A 17807-nucleotide genomic window follows, 5' to 3' on the forward strand; every position below is an offset into this window, starting at 1 on the left:
CTTCCGGTGCGGAAGTTCCCTCTGTATCCACCCGAGGTGGGAGCCTGTCCCGGCCTCCGGGCAGTCCTGTCCCTCAACTGTCCACAGGCCCCAAACGCCGCAGCCAGGCATCTCCGGGCAGCACCCTCCTCGTCTGGATCTCACCCCAAAAGGCAAGCTGGGCTGCAGCAAGGAGCTTCCCTAACCCAACGCCCACCCCCCGCCCCGCAGGGCACGTTAGAGGCAGCACCTTGACTGCGGCTCCAGCCACCACCCGCGAGGGGCCAGGGCACAAGTGTCCTGCAGGTTCCCACTGCCCCGGGTACGCCTAGCCCGGTTCTAAGGGGCGCTGTTTGCTTCCCACCTGCTCCCACACTAGACCTGAGGTCGTTCAGGAAGGAAACTGGCCTTCATTCGGTCCGCACTGACACTCCAGCCTGGCACACACGAGGTGCTTAATAAAGGTTTGACAGTTGGATGGATAGACAGAGCCTGCAGAAAGGCAGACATTTCGGACTCGCCGTGCATTAATCCAGCAAACGTTTATTAAGCTCCTACTGTGCGTCAGGTGCTCTTCTAGGGGAGGGAGGAACGGAAATGGACAGGTCATGCCCCGTCCTCACCTGCTCTCAGCAGACCCCTGCGTTGGCCACTAACTGGGCCTCCTGCTTCCCCTCCCGTCCTGCCCGCAGCTGCCAGGGACCCTCTGACCTGCAAGTCCGCCCTCACCTCCCCCACTCAGTCCACGGGATCAGCTCCTGTGCTGCGGTCAGGCACGGAGGCCGTCCGGGGCTGTCACCGCAGCCCCTGACACTCCTGGTCCTGGCTTCCTCTCTCAGTGCCTCGCTGTTCCCCCACGCTGGCTCCTGCTGGCCTCCGCCGTGCGGTTCTTCCTGCCTGCCTGGTGCACCCTCCTGGGAAGGGTACTGGTTGCAGGCTGCTTCTTGCAAAGCCCTCCCTGCCCCTGGCTCTCTGCCCCTCCTTTCCACACCCTTTGGCAGCCGAGCAATTGCACTGAAATGGAAACCGGCTCAGGTTGCCCTCCTGTTTCCAACCCTTTCATGCTTCCCACTGCCCTGAAAGATAAAACCCCTGCCTGTGCGGCCTCACCACACCCATCTCTGCTCTTTGGATGGACCCTTCTCCCTCCTGCCTTGGGGCCTCGCACCCCTTGTGCCTGCTGCCTACACCTCTCCTCCCCACCCTTCTGCCTGGCCCAGCTGCTCCCCTCTGGGCTTAACTTAAAGGCCAGACCCTTAATGAGGCTTCCCTGCGCCTCCCCCAAATGAAGCCCCTCCCTCACTGCAGCATCTCCTCCTCATACCCCAAGGTTGTGACCTTCCAGTTACTGTGCGACAGTTTGTGTCTTGTCCAGTTCTCCTCAGAGACCAGGGGAGACCAGGCCCTGGCCACACCTTAGGATCACCCAGAAGCTTTTAACAAGTACCAGAACAGGGCCCCAGCCAAGACCAATGAAAACCAGAGGGGTCTGGGCACAGCCCTGCTCTGCATCCAGATGGGCCCGGACAACCTGCCACAGGTGCCTTCTGCCCACAGACCTTGGGGTACCTCACGGTTTTCTCCACTAGCTTCCCACTTGATCAGAATTAAACACTCTTGTCAAGAACTTAAAATCACTATTGGAAGGAGGTGGAGATGAGAAAATGGAGAGAGAGAGAAGGCACAAGGGAAAGGAAGAGAGAGAAGGCAAATGAGAAAGAAAAAAAAGAGAGGAAATAGGATGCAAAAAGGGAGACAGAAATTCAAAGACATGAGAGCAAGCAAGAGAGAGAAGCAGAAGGAAGGAGGAGGGAACAGATGAAGGGGAGGCGGAGGGCAGTGTCGAAGGCCACCACTGTTCTGCTGTTCATTTCTATTTGGATTTTGCTCCAGTACCCAAGTTTACTTCCATTCAGTTCAACAAATACTTTCTGAGCACCTACTATGTGGCAGGCTTTGTCCTGGGGCTGGGACACAGCCATGGGTGACACACACAGACCCCTGCCTCGAGGAGCTAACATCCAGGGGAGGACTTCCGAGATGATGCTATACCCGCTTCATGTCACAAGTGATGAAATCAATACTCAGAGAGGGACAGTGACTTGTCCAAGGTCACACAGCACACACAGTGGGAGAACAGGACCTGAACTCAGGTCTCCGAACTTGATCCGGGCCTTCTCTCCCGCTTCCTGCCCCCCTCTGCTCAGTGTTGCCAGCCCTCCCTGCTTTTCAACACTCACAGGAGCATTTGCCTGTAACTTTACTTGGCTTTAGTTTTAACGTGTAATTATTTTGAAAGAAGAAAATGAGGAATACAGTGATATCCAAACACAAATATTACAAATGTGTGAGAATATATCCCTCTGGGCTTTTTTTCTGTGCAGAGACATTTAAATTCTTCCAAAAGTCTGTTTCTACAAAATGTTGACTTTCGCTTTGTGCATTTTTCATGTGATGGTGTCGAAGGATCATTTCTCCACAACTTCTTCTGTAATGTGGTGTTTTAGGGCTGCCGAATGATCTCTGACGTAAGGAATGCCTTCACTTACCAAATCAGGTCCCTCTGATCAGACATTTAGGTTGTTTCCAATTTTTACCAACTATAAACAGTATTGAGGTACCTTTAATATATGACAAATATTCAGAATACAGTGGAATCGTGAGGTTTTGCTCATTCGTGTTTTGTTTTTAAGTAATGGACCTTTTTTGTAAGACCACGGGCCATCTGTATTTCCTTTTTACGTTATTTGTATGTTCGTGGCTTTTGCCTATGTTTTGTTTTTTGACATTATCGAAACTGTTTTAAAGCCCTTGCTCGCTTGCAGGAGTGAGTGACAAGTTACAAAAAAGTAACGGGCACTTCTGCTCAGGTGCAAGCTGTGAGCAGGAACGGGCTGCCTGGACTCAGGAAACAATCAAGAGATTCTCATACTCGCCACCAGGCGTCGCTCTACTCATATCGCCGGGGTCAAGAAGCTGGCCTGAGCAGCCCGCATTCCTGAGGCCACTGTCACAAGGAGCGGGGTCGCAGCTCTGGGATGACAGCCTGACACTGACATCATAAGAGAGTGACTTTTAATCTCTTTATACGAGCCTCCTTGATACCCTCCAGGCCAGGCCACTGCCCCAGGGTGTCCCCTGCTGTAGTGGTCATCACCCAAATTGCCCTTTCTGCCCCTGTGTCTATCTCCCCTATAAACTTTTGAAGAGAAGGATCGCCTCCCCAGCCCCAGTGGTCGGCACGGTGCCTGGAACATACAGGATGCCCAGTGCACGCTTGCTAAAAAGCATCTGGACACATCTGCAGAGAGGCTTTGCTTCTCTTGCAAACCAGAGTCCTCTTAAACTTTCTTTCACCTGGGATTCTGACCAGAAACCCCCTCCCCAAACTCCTTCCCGAGTTGGGCGCTTGTCCTCGCAATGGCCATTCCTGTGGGGACCTGGGCTCCAAGCAACTTGTTCTCGAAACTATAAACTGTGTGATCCTGGGCAAGGCATGTGCCTCCTCTGTGGGGCTGGGGACAAAATCACTGATCTCTGCCTGGCTACCTCCCAGTATCAAGGAGATCCTGTTTGGGGAAGTGCTGTGTAAATAGAAAGCAAAATATCTTCTCGTAACGATTACCCTCACCATAAATCACACCATGACACACATCAGACGTAACCAAGGGGCTGGTTTGGGTTGGAGGCACCCTAATAATTTGCAATGATTTTCAATATGATACACACTTCCCTGGGGCTAGACCTCCCTCTCGTTTCCCAATTTCTACACCTCACTTCCCGGCATTGCCATCTTAGGCTGGTCCCTTCGTCTGGAAGTTTCCATTTCCCATGGGCAATGGAGCAAATATCTTCTTTTGGCCATTTATTCACTGAGTCACTTCCTCACCAAGTATTCCACAGCCTGTGGACAGGGGCTGGGATTTATGGCTGAATCGGACCCAGTTGGTGATGACGATGAAGGAACAGCTACGGGGGGGTGGGCAGCCAGGCCCAGCACAGTGAGAATTAGGGTCGCCAGAGGTGGATCCTATCATAATGGGGGCACCAAGGAGGGAAGGAGCTGGCGTAAAATCAGAAAAGTCTTCTTGGAGGAAGGGACATTCTCACCAAATGGAGAGAAAGAAGCAGGGGTTTACCAAGGGGCCATGGGGAGCAGACGGTAGAAGTCTCTAGACACAGGGAAAGTAAGCAGGCTGGAGGAGTCTGGCATATTTAGGGACCTGCAGGACCACAGGGTGGGAGGAAGGGGTGGGCAGTGAGCCTGGAGGCAGCGGCTAGAGCAGCTGGGGCCTTGAATGCCGAGGTTAGGAAGTGGAGCTGGATCCCAAGGCGATGGAGCTGCTGGGGGCTTATGAAAAGAGATCATTTGGGGGTTACACCGCTATCCAGAGAAGGGCGCTGAAGATCTGCCACGTGGCTCTTAACCATTCTGGGTCCTGCCCCTTTGGAAATGCACTGTCAGCCTTGGGAAATCATGCATGCATGCATGCAATGCTCTCAGAACACTGAATACAATCTCATACATGCACAGCCATGGCCACAGGCCAGACCAAGACCTGAGGGACACCATCTGGCTTTACAGTGTTGTTATCAATAGATTCTAGCATTTTAACTTTAAAATTGCAAGCCATGCTGCCCCATGACCTGGTGACTGGCTGGCATTTCCCATCTCTCCAGCGCGCTCTCTGGAGGATTTTTTCCTTTCAAGGTGGCCCTTTTCGACTCCAAGGTGCTCAGAGTCGGGGCTGTCAGTGCCCGCTGAGAGTAGGACAGTTTGGAAGACTCTGACATACCCTGTGGCCCTGTCATGGGGAATGGTCCATTCCCCATTCCAAACACCAAGATCCCCAACAGTGACCCATAGATTGTCAGGCCCCTTCCCCCTTCCTCTGTCTGCACCCTCTTTCTCCAGGCAGTCTTGTCATCCCGTGCAGGCAGGGGTCTTGTCTTATTTCCCAGCCCTGGTACCAAGCTCAGGCCCGAGTACACCTCGTTGTACGGCACCCGTTAAATGCTGATTTTGGACCCACTGACCACTAGTTACCGGAGGAACAGAGCATGGCACTCACAGGCTCATCTCAGGGTCAGCCTGCCGGGGTGCAAATCCTGCCCCACCACTTACTATCTGTGGGACCCTGGGACTCTCTGGGCCTTCACTTCCTCATCTGTAAAATGGGGGTAAAATAGTGCCTCCCCTGAAGGTCGTTGAGGGACAAGATGAGTGGACAACAGATGCAGAGCACGAGAGATGGCGTCTAGTGCAAAGACTCCCTCATAAATATAGGAATCGTTTTGTACCCCCATGAAGCCGGCGAAGAAGCACATCGAGGAACTAGAACCGACAGTTCTACTGTTTCACGGGGCCTCATAACGGTGCATCCAGGAGGGCACTTGTTATGAGTTCAATTGTGTCCCCCCCGCAAACTTCCTAAGTTGACTCTTAACCCCCAGGACCTCAGAACGTGACCTGATTTGGAAATAGAGACACAACTGATTCAATTAAGATGGGGTCATTCGGGTGGGCCCTAATCCAACATGACTGGTGTCCTTATAAAAGGGGGACGTTTGGACACAGAGATGCATAGAAGGAAGACAATGAGACACAGGGAGAAGACAGCTGCCCACAAGCTAAGGAGAGAGGCCCGGAACAGATCCTCATTCACAGGCCTCGGAAGGAACGACACCTCAGTCGCGGGCTTCCAGCCTCCAGGACTATCGTTGAAACCACACAGTTTGTGGTTCTTTGCTAGGGTAGCCCCAGGAAACTCTCAGAGTACCTACATTTCTATTTGCTCAATAAGGATATTAAGGCATAGAAATAAGACGACTGGCAAGGCTCCCGGGGCTCCTAGAAGGCAGGGCCAGGCTCCAGGCCCACCAGCTGGGGGGACTCGGCCCTGCTTGTCTCCATCTGGGAGAACTGCTAAGGTCTGGCTGGAGCAAGAAGCTGGTCGCCCTGGTGCCGAACCCCCTTGGAGGGATCATGAGCAAGGGGATGGGAGCCACTTCCCGGAAGTGAGAGCAAGCCACACAGGAAATGCACAAACCACGATGACATGGACGCCGACGGCCAAAGCAAGCCCTTGCTAATATCACTCTCCCAGCCCGGATGCTCCCAGGCCGCCATTTAGATTGCTAAAAGCCAGGATCAGTGACCGTCCCGTGACACTCTATGCTGAAATGGTAACTGACATTTGTTCCATCTTTAAAGGGCTCTTGCATTCACACTCCCATGGGCTCTTCACTCTGACACACTCAGAAGACAGCAAGTGCTACTACCCCTTCACCCAGTGGAATCCACCGCCTCTGCCCACTCCAGGTCCCACCTGCCATCTTAGAGCATGAGCATCTCACCCCAGTGTGTATGGCTCCCATGTTTAAGGATAAGCATTTTCTATTCCACGGGCCCCTGCTTCCTCTGCTACTCATCTGATAACAGGCTGGCTTCTCCGGATGCTATAGAGGCAGAATTGGCTGGGGACCACACTTTATGGGAAATTTAGGGAATTTTTGAGAGACTTTTGACTGTGCACAGCAGCCTCCAGCAAGGTCTTGAGAGCATGCAGTTCTCCTTGGGCACTGGGTCTTTTAAATGATAAGGCATGAAACATCGAGAAGGTCACAGATGCATGTCAACAAGGGGCTTATAACTGATGGCACACAAGCCGCCAAACGCAGCCACTGACACTGCCCCAAACTCCGCAAGAACCAACGCTGGCCCCAGCATCTTAAGGTAAGGACAGCCTCTTGGAGTCACAGCCTTGATCTGGCCCATGTCCCCTTGCTGGCCCTAATACTTTGGAGCTGCATGCCTGTGGTCAAGTCACTTAACCTCCTGGGTCTCAGTTTCTCCATCTAGTCAGTGGGATAATAGCACCTGGCTTGCAAGGCTGTACTAAAGATTAAATGAGAGAACACAAAACGTACAAAACATTAGGAGGCATCTCTAAAATATTTAGGTATTCACCCTTTTCCTTAGATAAAAGAAAGAGTAGCAGTGCACGGGAAGGCAGAAAGATTGGGAGAATAAGGATGTAAGCCGACAGCCTAAATTAAAATCTTACGTTTAGGAAAATTACAGAAAGGATTCTAAATGACAATTTCCATCTCTACACGATTTATTTTCTGAAATTACAACAAGGTGCCAATATTAAAGGTACACTGTATTCCTTTTACCTGATGAACATAATGGAGGGAGAACGAACAGGACACGCAGAAGTAACATGAGTAGAATGAAGTACTAAAAAGATAAAATATAACCACAGATAAACTCAGTATTAAAATGATCTAGGCAGGATACACTTCATTATCTTGAGAAGACTAAAGTTCCAGTTAATTTGAAATAGGTTGTCCAGGTCCAAAGATAAAGTTAATTTTTTTTTTAATGAGTAATCTTCTTTGGGCTAAGGTGGCTCCCTTACTTTTCCTTAAATGCAGATTAACCCAGTGGGATCTGGATGTCTTGGAGGGAGCTGAGTTAACTCTCCCTTTTCAGGGAGGCAGCCTGGTGCAGGAGACACAAAGTACTCTGGACTCACATCCAGTTTGGATCCAATTCTACTTCTGCCTCTTCTGAGCTGTGTGACAACAGGTCAGTGCACTGCCTCTCTGGGCCTCAGCCTCCTCTCTGTGGAGTGCGGACATTAATAGTACCTGCTTTACAGTTTTATGAGCATTAAATGGTGCCTTTGAAAACACCGTAGGGTGCCAAGCACATGGCAGGAGTCTATTAAACGTTAAGTTTTTGCTCGTCTATCAGTTAGGTGATAACATCGGTGCCCAGCCTGCTCTCGGCTCCAGAACTTAAGAAACTTGCTTGGGGTCACAGCTAGCAAATAGGAGAACTGGAAAGGAGCTGAACCCTGCATGTGCTCTACTGCACAGTCCTGAGGGCCTCCTGTGTGCTGCTGCTGGGGCGGCCGCGACAGAAGCCATCTGACCTGCCCTCAAGGGGCTCACAGTCTAAAGAAGGAGAAATGAAGATGCACGTACAGCACCGGCACGCTGGGGACTGTGGTCACCTTTGGAGTTGTGAGGGAGGTGGGAAAGGGTGATGGCTTTCCCAGGGAGGGGCGGATCGGGGTGGAAGTCACGAGACCATGACAGTTAATGTCATACTGCACGTGGAGGAGCTCGCCCAGCACGGGGCCTGGCACAGGCAGGGACCCATCAAATGTCAGATAGATGGACGGACAGGAGGAAACAGACGAGGAGGGGTGAAGGGTAACTGGATGACTGCCTGGAGAGTGGCTGCAAGGAGAGATGGACAAGCAGATGGTCGGGTGAAAGAGATGATGGAGTGTGGGTAGAGGGGTGGGTGGGTGGGTAGACAAGACGGTGCATGAGGGCATGGACAGGTGGACGGTGGCCGAGCAGGTGGACAGGTGGTGGGGAGGTGGCTGGCTTGGTGAACGGGTGAGTGAAGCTGTAGGGGTGGATGGGCACCACCAGGTGGGTAGATGCGCGGATGGAATGAAGGGTGGGTGAAGGGGGCTGGTGGGTTGCAGGGGTGGTTGAAGAGGAAAACGGGGGAATGACGGAGCCCGTGACTTGACCAAGCGGCAGAAAGTTAGAGAAAAGCAGAAAATCACTCGTGCTCTGGGTTGCGGCCACTTACCAGGCTACCGTGACCAGCAGGAGCCGTGCTGAGCGCTCTCTCTCGGGGGGCCTGGGCTCCCAGCTCCTCTCGCAGGCACCTGTTTTGCTGGGCGAGCTCCTCCACCTGGCCCTGCAGGCCGATCTCCGACAGCTTCAGCCCATAGATGCAGCAGCGCAGTTCCTCCAGCTGCCCGCGGAGCAGCCGCTCGGTGGCGCGCTGCTCCCGCAGCCGGCGCGCCGCCTGGTCCCGCTCGCGCTCGCCGCGCTCGGCCCTGGCCCGCAGCGCGCGCGGCTCCGCGGCCTCCTCGGGAGCGCCTCGGGGACTGGTCGGGCCCGGGGGTCGGGGGCCACCCTGGTTCGGGGCGTCCAGTTCGGCCAGCAGGAGGCCCGCGGCGTGGCAGAGGCGCCGCACGTCCAACTCCAGCCGCTGCACCTGCGCTCGCAGGATGCGCTCCTGCTCGCGCACCAGTCGCAGCTGGCGCCGCTGGAGCCGCCGGCCGCGCTCCAGGGCCGCCGCCTGCAGCCCCAGCGCCTCGTCTTTGCGCCGCAGCCGCTCCCGCAGCCGCCGCAGCCGCCACCGCTGCCGCCGGGCCGCGCGCTCCTTCTCCTGAACCTACGGGTTGGCGGTGGAGGAGGGCGTCAGGAAGGCGGCCGGGGACGCACCGTAGCTCGCATTGAGCCTGTCTTTATTTGAAACTTCGATATTTTGTTGTTCAGCGCGCCTTTTCTTTTTGCATTAATTTTTGCATTAAAACATTGCTGCAAAATATTATTGATCTCGATGACTGTTTTTTGGCGCCCCCTTAAAGTTTGCCCAGGAGACGAGCACCTTACCTCCCCCTAGTGTGGGCCCTGCACACCCGTGAGCTCCCCGAGTTCTTGGAAGGAAACTGTGCAACGGGCAGGAGGGGGATGGGCTGGTGCACACTGGGAGGGCCAGTGGTTCCAACATGTGATTCCCCCACACCAGTTTGTAAAGAGCTGCCACCTGGAACCCCCTGAGTGTCCCCACTTCCTCACTTGCAGAACTTCCCAGACCTCTCCATTTCCCAGTGCCTACAGGGTTAATGCCTGAACCAATAAGGATCAGCTGACCATGGCTTCTGGCTGGTGAGACAGGACCACCAGTGTCACAGCAGTTGTTCCCTCCTGTGAATACGCCCTGTGGAGCTACTCAGAAGTGACCTGCACAATGTCACACGACTAAAAGTCACTGAACCGCCATGTACTTGACTCAAGACCTTTCCTTTTTCCGCTTGGCCCGCTGCCTGTCCAAGGAACACATCTCCCTGTTCTTAAACCTTGCCCTCCCCCCACGCATGAGCTGTAGGCTGGACTGGGGTGACCCATGCACTGCAAAAATGGGCGTCCTTGCCCAATTTTCAGAATTAATTGATGCAAATGGATAGAACTGCCTTCATGTTAAGCTCTCTGTCAACTGCTAGTCCCTGCTGGTCATACTCAGTCACAGCCACGAGAGCTTGCAGAAGACAAAACAAACAAGCAAGAGCAAATGTGAAAGAGGAAACTTGGGAACAGCCCGGCAGGCTTTGTTTGACAGCGTGTTTTGGGGGGAATTGGGGCAGATAAAACTGGAGTTAGATTCCCTGCGAGGAAAATTGCTCGGGGTCTTCCCGATGGTATGAATCCTGTACTCGGTGATGCTAGGTGGACGGTGCCCCATCACCTGGATGGGTCTACATTTATCACCTTTGGGAATGACCACGGGTCACCACAGAAGTGAGGTGTCTTTGTATGCAAATGCTTACTGCAAATATTGACAACAATGGGGCAAATTGCCATTTGGCAGATATCAGGTACAAAGGGCAGAGGTCATGCACTCCTGCAAAATATGCTCTGAAATGCAGATAGCTCCGGGGAGAGATCGAGGGTTAGTGTCTGGGCTGGGTTGAAGCTGGGCCAAGTGGTCTCCGAGGGGACCCAAGCCAGACCCCTCACCTCTCTGAAATCTTGCCCTTCATCTGGAAATGCGGTTTTGTGACAGGACATTCCCAGGAGCATACAGACTACAAGAGAATGCAATGAAGAAATGTGTGTGGGCCACATAACTGTGGGTCCTGCAGTGCCCCGAGCTCGCTCATGTCATTTCGCTTGCTTGTCACCCTCATCCTCTGTCTCCCCATCATACTAGGAACCTCTGGTGATTGCAGGACTGTGTCTATTCACTTGGGAAACCCTATATGTATATAAGGCATGACAAAAAATATTAATTACAGGATTTTCCATGGAGAAATTATATTCTTGATGGTGGGATCCCACGTAACACTACTATACCTCGGGTTAAAAACTCCCGGACCCTGACAATGATGTGCTGTGAACCAAGGAGGATGAACTCAACTTTCTGCACCTGAAGTTCAATGCAAAGGGGAAAAGTGGCACTTGCATGTCTCCCTGGCATCTCAGAGACTAATTTCAATTTAATGGAACTTCTTAGCTTTCCATGCTTCACTTCTATTTCAGTTGAAAGCTAATCAATCTGGTGTTTTTCAAACATTCTGGACTACTTCCCATGGTAAAAAATACATTTAAGAACGTGCCCCGTTATACATATGCACGTGTTGACAACTGAAACAGAAGTTTCAGGAAACAGCACTCCCCTTCGTACACGTGATGCCCTTTCATAATTCCTAGTCAATTCCATTTTTAAAATTGCTGGTTGTGAGTTACGGAATTGATTTCACAACCCACTTACGGGTGTCAACCTGCAATTTAACAGTCGCTGTGCTGCCCAGTGAGTAGCAATTTACTGAAACCGATGCCTCTCGGGATCTTTGGGTCTCTGCCTGCCAAGTCTCTGCCCTCCAGCCTTCGTCATCTCTCCCCTGGAATATTTCAGTAAAGACTAGTAATTACAAAGGCAGCTAGGGCTATCCAAATGCCTACCGTTGTGAGTGTTTTACACGTATTACCTTCCTTTACCCACACAACAATTGAACAGGGTTGGTACTGTATCATTCCCATTTCACAGATGAGGAAACTGAGGTCCAGAGAGGTTAAGTCATTTGGCCTAGATCACACAGCTCATGAGTAGCAGAGCCAGGGTTTGGCTCCAGGCATCTGCTTCCAGAGCCTATCCTCTTAACCACCCACTCCCTCTCCAATCACGCTCTAACTTGCCCCCTGCCCCTGCCGCCTCTCTCTCCCATGCAGTTAGAGTGATATCCCCCAAAACCCTGACTATGAGCCTCTCCTGCTAAGGCCCCCCTAAGTCCTGCTCCCCCTTGCCTCCAGAATTTGGGTCATGCCAGGGCCCTGGCGACCTGTCCTCCCTGCAACCCTCTTGCCTCACCAACTCTGTCTCCCCACCACACACCACATTCCCCACGGCTCCCAGCATCCAGCTTTGGAGTTACTTGTTTCCCATCTGTGTCCCTGCCCGCAAGCCAGCTCCTGAGGGCAGAGACCCCACATCAGTCCTCTCCTTGTCCTTAGGCCAGAGCCGGCTCCCCTGACAGGCACCAAGTCCACAGAAAGGAACCTCTGGCCAGAGCTCCCAGCAAGTGCACAGCCCCCGCATGCCACCCAGTGGATCCCAGCCAGAGCCCTATGAGGCAGGCAGGACAGGATGGGAGCCCCGTTTTACAGATGGGGCAGCCGAGGCCCAGGGAGGCCACGTGACCTTGCCCAGGTCCAGCGGCCCCTGCCTGCACTGTTAGAATTGGGACCTCTCTTACCCCTCCTGGCTAGGCTCTCCAGGCCCGCCCCACTGTCTATGTTCAAGGGCAGCTGGTACCACGTCCAAACCTATGGGGTGACTCTGCTGGGACAAGAAACAGGTACTGGAAAGAAGGAGGAGGGACTCGGTACCTGGCTGGCGAGCTCCCCCTGCAGCGCCTCCAGCTGCTCCTGGGCCCGGAGAGAGGCACTTCTCTCCTGGAACACAAGGGCGCTCAGCAGGTCCACCTTCTGGAGGAGTTTCCTCTCCGACAGCTCCAGCTCCTGAATTCTGCGCATTGAAGCAGTAAGGCGTTTACTCAGGATGCTGTAAGCGTGGCCTAAGCTTTTCACAGACACCAGGATCTTCTTTGTTTCTTCTGTTATTTGGCCAATTTGATATTCTGACAAAATGACATTTTGTAAAACATTCATACCTATCTTTTTGAAGATGATCTAAAATACTTCAGAGACCTCTTTTGAATAGTAAGTCACTGGGAATCTTAACAATGTTCTCATCCCTAAACCAGTAATCCCCAGTTCAGGTCATACCAATGAAAAAGGACTGAACCAAACATCTGAACCATACATCTGCATTGTCTCAATTAATCCTTACAGGTGGATTCCCTTCCCCCTACTTCGCACATGAGAAAACAGGATCAGAGGGGCCGGGCAACTTGCCCAAGGTCACAGAGCATTATAGAGTCCAGGCTGCATGGCTCCCAAACTCATGCTTTAACCCTGTGCTCTGTTGCCTCCCATTTAAGCTAAATTATTGCAAATCTTTTCTAAGGAAATGACTGAAATGCAGAAAAAAGGTTTCTGCAATTAAAAAAATTAATCTCTGGATTACAAAAGTGAGACGTTGGAAATGACCTACCAGTTAGGGATGGCTAAGCCACCTGAAGTCTTCAGCACTTCAGAAAGTGCTGAAGTTGTGCAATATGCAAAGTAATACCCAGGCTGGAAGTGAACCCTGACCTCAGCTACATAGAAAGGAGGAGCACATGTGAATGGAGGGAAGCCAGAAGGAACATCTGCCTAGTGGTCCCGTGAGGAGCGGAGGAGCCACATAGACTCACTTGTCTGTCTCCTGCTCGTACCTAGTATCCAAGTCCCCTCAATGTGCCAATTTTACTTCTATAATAGAAGACCATGAAACACGTGGCAAGTGCATTCTCAGCCTACATGGACAAGCTCTGCACAGCCTCACTCCTTTACCCAGCTCCACACCAGGTGACCTGCTCATCCAGGACAGACTCTGCTTCCCTGGGTGAGGACTTAGCTTTGCCTCCTGGCTCTGCCACTTACCTGCCATGAGGCCTTAACTGGGCTCATTCACCACTATGACCCTCAGTATCTTCATCCGTAAAACAGGTAATTGCACCTTGCTCAGAGGGTTATTGTGAAGATTAAATAAAGTGAGTCACTCTTATTAATAATAGGCCAAGAGTCCCCTCTCCTGCTCTAGTTTTGAGGCCCTGGGGGAGGGTCTCTAAAGTGACAGAAGGGAGGGGGCCCTCTTGTGTAGATTAAAATTAAGTTCCTTCCAAAATGAACCAGAGGAGTGGCCGCACATTCATCAGTCAGAGGCTTGGGTGGAGTGCCTTCTGATTGATTATAAAACGTGGTGATATCTGAATGGGAAAAGAAAAGTTTAACTTTTTAGTTTTTGAGACCAATCTGAAACGTTAAATCTGGGACAATATTTAATTCTGGTATTATCCCTATACTTAAACTAGGCAGAAAATGACTACTTTCATGGTGGCAGGCTGAAGAAGAGCCCCCAAATATATCCATGCCCTGCTTCCCAAAACTTAATGAATGTTACCTTAAGATGCAAAAGAGACTGCAGATGTGATTCAGTTAAGGAGTTTGAGACGGAGAGATTATCCTGTATTATTTGGGTGGGCTTAACCGCAATTACGAAAGTCCTCATGAGAGGGGGGCGGAAGGGGAGGCCATGTGACCACTGAAGCAAGATGCTACCCTGCTGGCTTGAAGACGGGGAGGGGCTAGAAGCCAAGGAATGCAGCTATAGATGCTGGAAAAGGCAGACACAGGTTTCCCCTACAGCTTCTGGAGAGAGCACAGCCCTGCGGACACCATGACTGTAGCCCAGTGAGACTGCTTTAGGACTTCTGCCTCCAGAGCTGAAAGGCAATGAATGTGTGTTGTTTGAAGGCAGCACGTTTGCAGTAATTTGTTTTAGCAGCCATAGGAAACATATACACACATAAACAGGAACTAGACAATGAAGTACCATTTTCCACTGATTAATGACAAGTTAAAAATATACATATTACAGTGTAGAGCTGCAAAGAGTGCTACGGAACTGGGAGACTCCAGGGAATATCCACCAGGATAAATCGGGCAGGCAGCCTGGGTGGTCCCAGCGCCCGCATGTAGCCGGGTGTGTGACCACGGAGAAGTTACTTAAGCCAGCACCTTAATTTCCCCATCTAGAAATTGAAGATATTGCTATTACTTCATTTCTAGTAATTTATTTTTAGGGATTAAGTCTGTTAATACGCGTCAAGCATGTAAATAGTGCCTAGCCCAGAGGAAACACTCAACAAGTGTTCAGCTATTATTAATTTTGTTGCATTTAGATTGTAAATGAATTTGCAGCAATGATAATGTTACGGAGGTGGGAGTGGGGTTCTCGTTCTCAAATTTCTAACATCGTGGTTGCATTAGTTTTGCAATAAATACTTTTAAATATTAACTCTTTAACTGAAGTGAAATCCAACGTACATTATCAATCTTTTACTATCCCCTACTTAGAGCAAACCCATGGTGAAATTAGCCTGAAATCTATATTCACAGTTGTGCATTCAGACCCTGGCTTCAGCTCTCCGTGACACTGAGTAATGTATTTCATCCACTGAGCCTCAGTTTCCTCATCTGGAAAAGGGGATCATATCACTCTATGTGCCACAGGGTTCAAGGGAGCAGCGATGGAGGCATGGTGGGGGGAGGTCAGCCCTGTGCCCTGCACCACAGGCTCTTGGTAAGCCTTAATTCTTTTTTCTCCCAATCCCTGCTGCAGATCGGGCCTCCCCTCCCGAAACCCTGCTTCTACAGGATGGTGCATCCCACCTTCAGAGAACTAAGGACACAGCCCACATTTCCCCACAGGCAGGTCCAGGACACCGCCTCCAGGATGACTTCACCCCAGGCCCCAGCCACAGAGGCCCCTCCTCTCCACCACTCATGGTGCCTCCAGGCTGCCTGTCTCTCCCTCACATAGAGGGGTCTCCTCTGGCAGAGGTTTCCCACCCATCTTTCCCAGGCCTTGTGACCATCTGGTTTTCACTGCCATGTACAACCTTGCGTGAGCTATACTTCTATCTCTCCAGGGCTGGGGCCCTGCCTTTCCAGCTCTCAACCCCTAGAACTCATGTTTTGGGCTGAATATGTCCTCCCAAATTCATATGTTGAAGTTAGCTAACCCTAGTACCTCAGAATGTGACTGTATTTGGAGATAGGGTTTTTAAAGAGGTAATTTAGTTAAAATGAGGTCATTAGGGTGGGCCGTGATCCACTATGACTGGTGTCCTTATAAGAAGAGGAGATTAGGACACAGACACGCACAGAAGGAAGACCACAGGAAGACACAGAGAGAAGGCAGACATCACCAAGCCAAGGAGAGAGGTCTCAGAAGGAAACAACCTTGTCCACACTTTGATCTATTACTTCCATCCACCAGGACTATGAGAAAATAAAGGCCCCCAGTCTGTGGTGCTTTGTTTAAGCCCCCCAGTCTGTGGTACTTTGTTATGGCAGCCCCAGCAGACTCATACAACAAACAGTATGTGATTCCCGAGGGCTAAATGCACGTTGTAGAATGAATGAATGAATGAGGGAATGAATGAATAAATGGATGAATGAGTGAATGGACAATCACATAGACTGATACTGAAGGTGACAGAATAATTTTTCTCATATGTGAATTTTTTCACGTGAAAAGTTTTACAAAGAGGAGAAAAAGTAAAGATCATGTAAATACACATTTACTGACTTGCCCTTACTAAAATGAAGGAAAACACACCAAAAGCGTGAAGTCGGACAAATTTAAGACACTTGGCTGTTGGCATATTGGTAAACCTGTGAGACCCCAGCCATAACCGTACTGCATTTCCATGCTGGTTTCTCCTTTGATATGTATGCAAGACCCCAGCTCATTCTACTGCCCTAGGTATCAAAACAGAGCATGGACTTTGGAGAAAGACCTGGATTCAAATGCCCCACCTCTGGACCATGTCGGTTCCATCAGGAAAATAGAGCCTACACCAGAAGGTTCAGCAGCGAGAATCAAACAAACATAGGGATGGAAGAGACGAAAGGCCAGACAGAGATGACAGGCAACCCAGAGGTTAGCAGCTGCTGGGAGCCACTTCTGCCCCTGGGGCTGGAGGGATAGACAGGGAGGAGGTGATGATACTGGGGCCCAGAAGCAGGACCACAGAGGAAGCCGAAAGCATGACTGAATGGCAGCCATAGTGAGAGACGTCACCCAGAGCAGAAGAGAAGGGGAGAATACCCTGTCTTCTCCCGTCGTCCTCCCTTCAGCGTCTCCCATTGGCTGGACCCAGATGGAAGCCAGTGAGTGAGGGAGCCTGGGAAATAGGCTCAGCCCCTATGATACGGAGCAGAGGAAGGGAAAGACAGAGAAGGAGCAGGGACTGCTGTGGCGGGTTATGGAACACTGACTGTTTTGCCTGCATCCTCAGTCACAGAAATGATTCAACACTCCATCCTGACACAATTAGGATGCCCCAGGATTCATACATACACAAAGAAGAGGTCCAAAGGGTATATTTACCTGCTCCTCAGCCCAGACTCTGACATCACGTACTTGTCCACAGCTACCAACAGCTTCTGTTCTGAGGATTCCAGTTGCTTCCTGAGTGTTCCTGTGTCCATGTCTGGGCTTCTAGCTGCTTCTTCTGGAAGACATCCCGGCTCCTCACCAGTCTCCTCTACATCCTGGAAGATCCAGGACGTGTCGATCTTCACATCGACGTTCATTATATCAAACCCATCGCTGCTGGGGGCTCTGACAACGTAGCTGAAACTTTTTTCAGTCCGTCCTTTAGCTGTCGGCTCCATCCCAGACATAGTTCATGGGCCAAGACTTAATACAATTAAGTGAATCTGCAACATGGACTTTCTGTAGATTTCAAGGCGGCTGCGGTGCCTTCAGATTGTGCAGGAAAATACCCTTTGAGGAGGGCAAGAACAGGTGGATTATTTATGAGTGGGGGACTTGGGTTACACCTGCAGAAATGTCATACAATATGAATGAAAGCCTCTCGTTTTACAAGCCAGCATGCCGGCAGTCACCCAAAGCAGAAAAGCCACTTGGAATTAAAAACTTAATAATGTGTACAAAGAGCGAAAATAAGATTTCTAGGCAGGACCATCAGAATGTTATAAATTCTCAGCAGTGAGGCTCAGGTTTTCACCAGGTAATACATGAAGTTCTAAACCTCCTTTCTGAGTCCAGCAAACATTTATCACAGGCTTGGAGTTTACTAGGGAAAGGG

General features: G+C 51.0%; 2 protein-coding genes across 2 annotated transcripts in view; one reads left to right on the forward strand and one right to left on the reverse strand.

The window, feature by feature from the left end:
- C4H4orf50 (chromosome 4 C4orf50 homolog) overlaps positions 1–17370 on the reverse strand; it is a 49569-nt gene extending 32199 nt beyond the window's left edge. The window contains exons 1-3 of the mRNA XM_060147058.1: positions 17084–17370; positions 12409–12547; positions 8600–9193 (exon numbers count right to left, since the gene is read on the reverse strand). Of these exons, the coding sequence (XP_060003041.1) occupies positions 8600–9193; positions 12409–12547; positions 17084–17370 (1020 nt within the window). The remainder of the gene's footprint in view (positions 1–8599; positions 9194–12408; positions 12548–17083) is intronic.
- The window catches only part of EVC (EvC ciliary complex subunit 1), a 313725-nt gene that overhangs the window by 261225 nt on the left and 34693 nt on the right, over positions 1–17807 (forward strand). The window lies entirely within an intron of this gene.

The sequence above is a fragment of the Lagenorhynchus albirostris genome, chromosome 4 (assembly GCF_949774975.1).
Source record: "Lagenorhynchus albirostris chromosome 4, mLagAlb1.1, whole genome shotgun sequence".
NCBI classification, from domain to species: Eukaryota; Metazoa; Chordata; class Mammalia; order Artiodactyla; family Delphinidae; genus Lagenorhynchus; species Lagenorhynchus albirostris.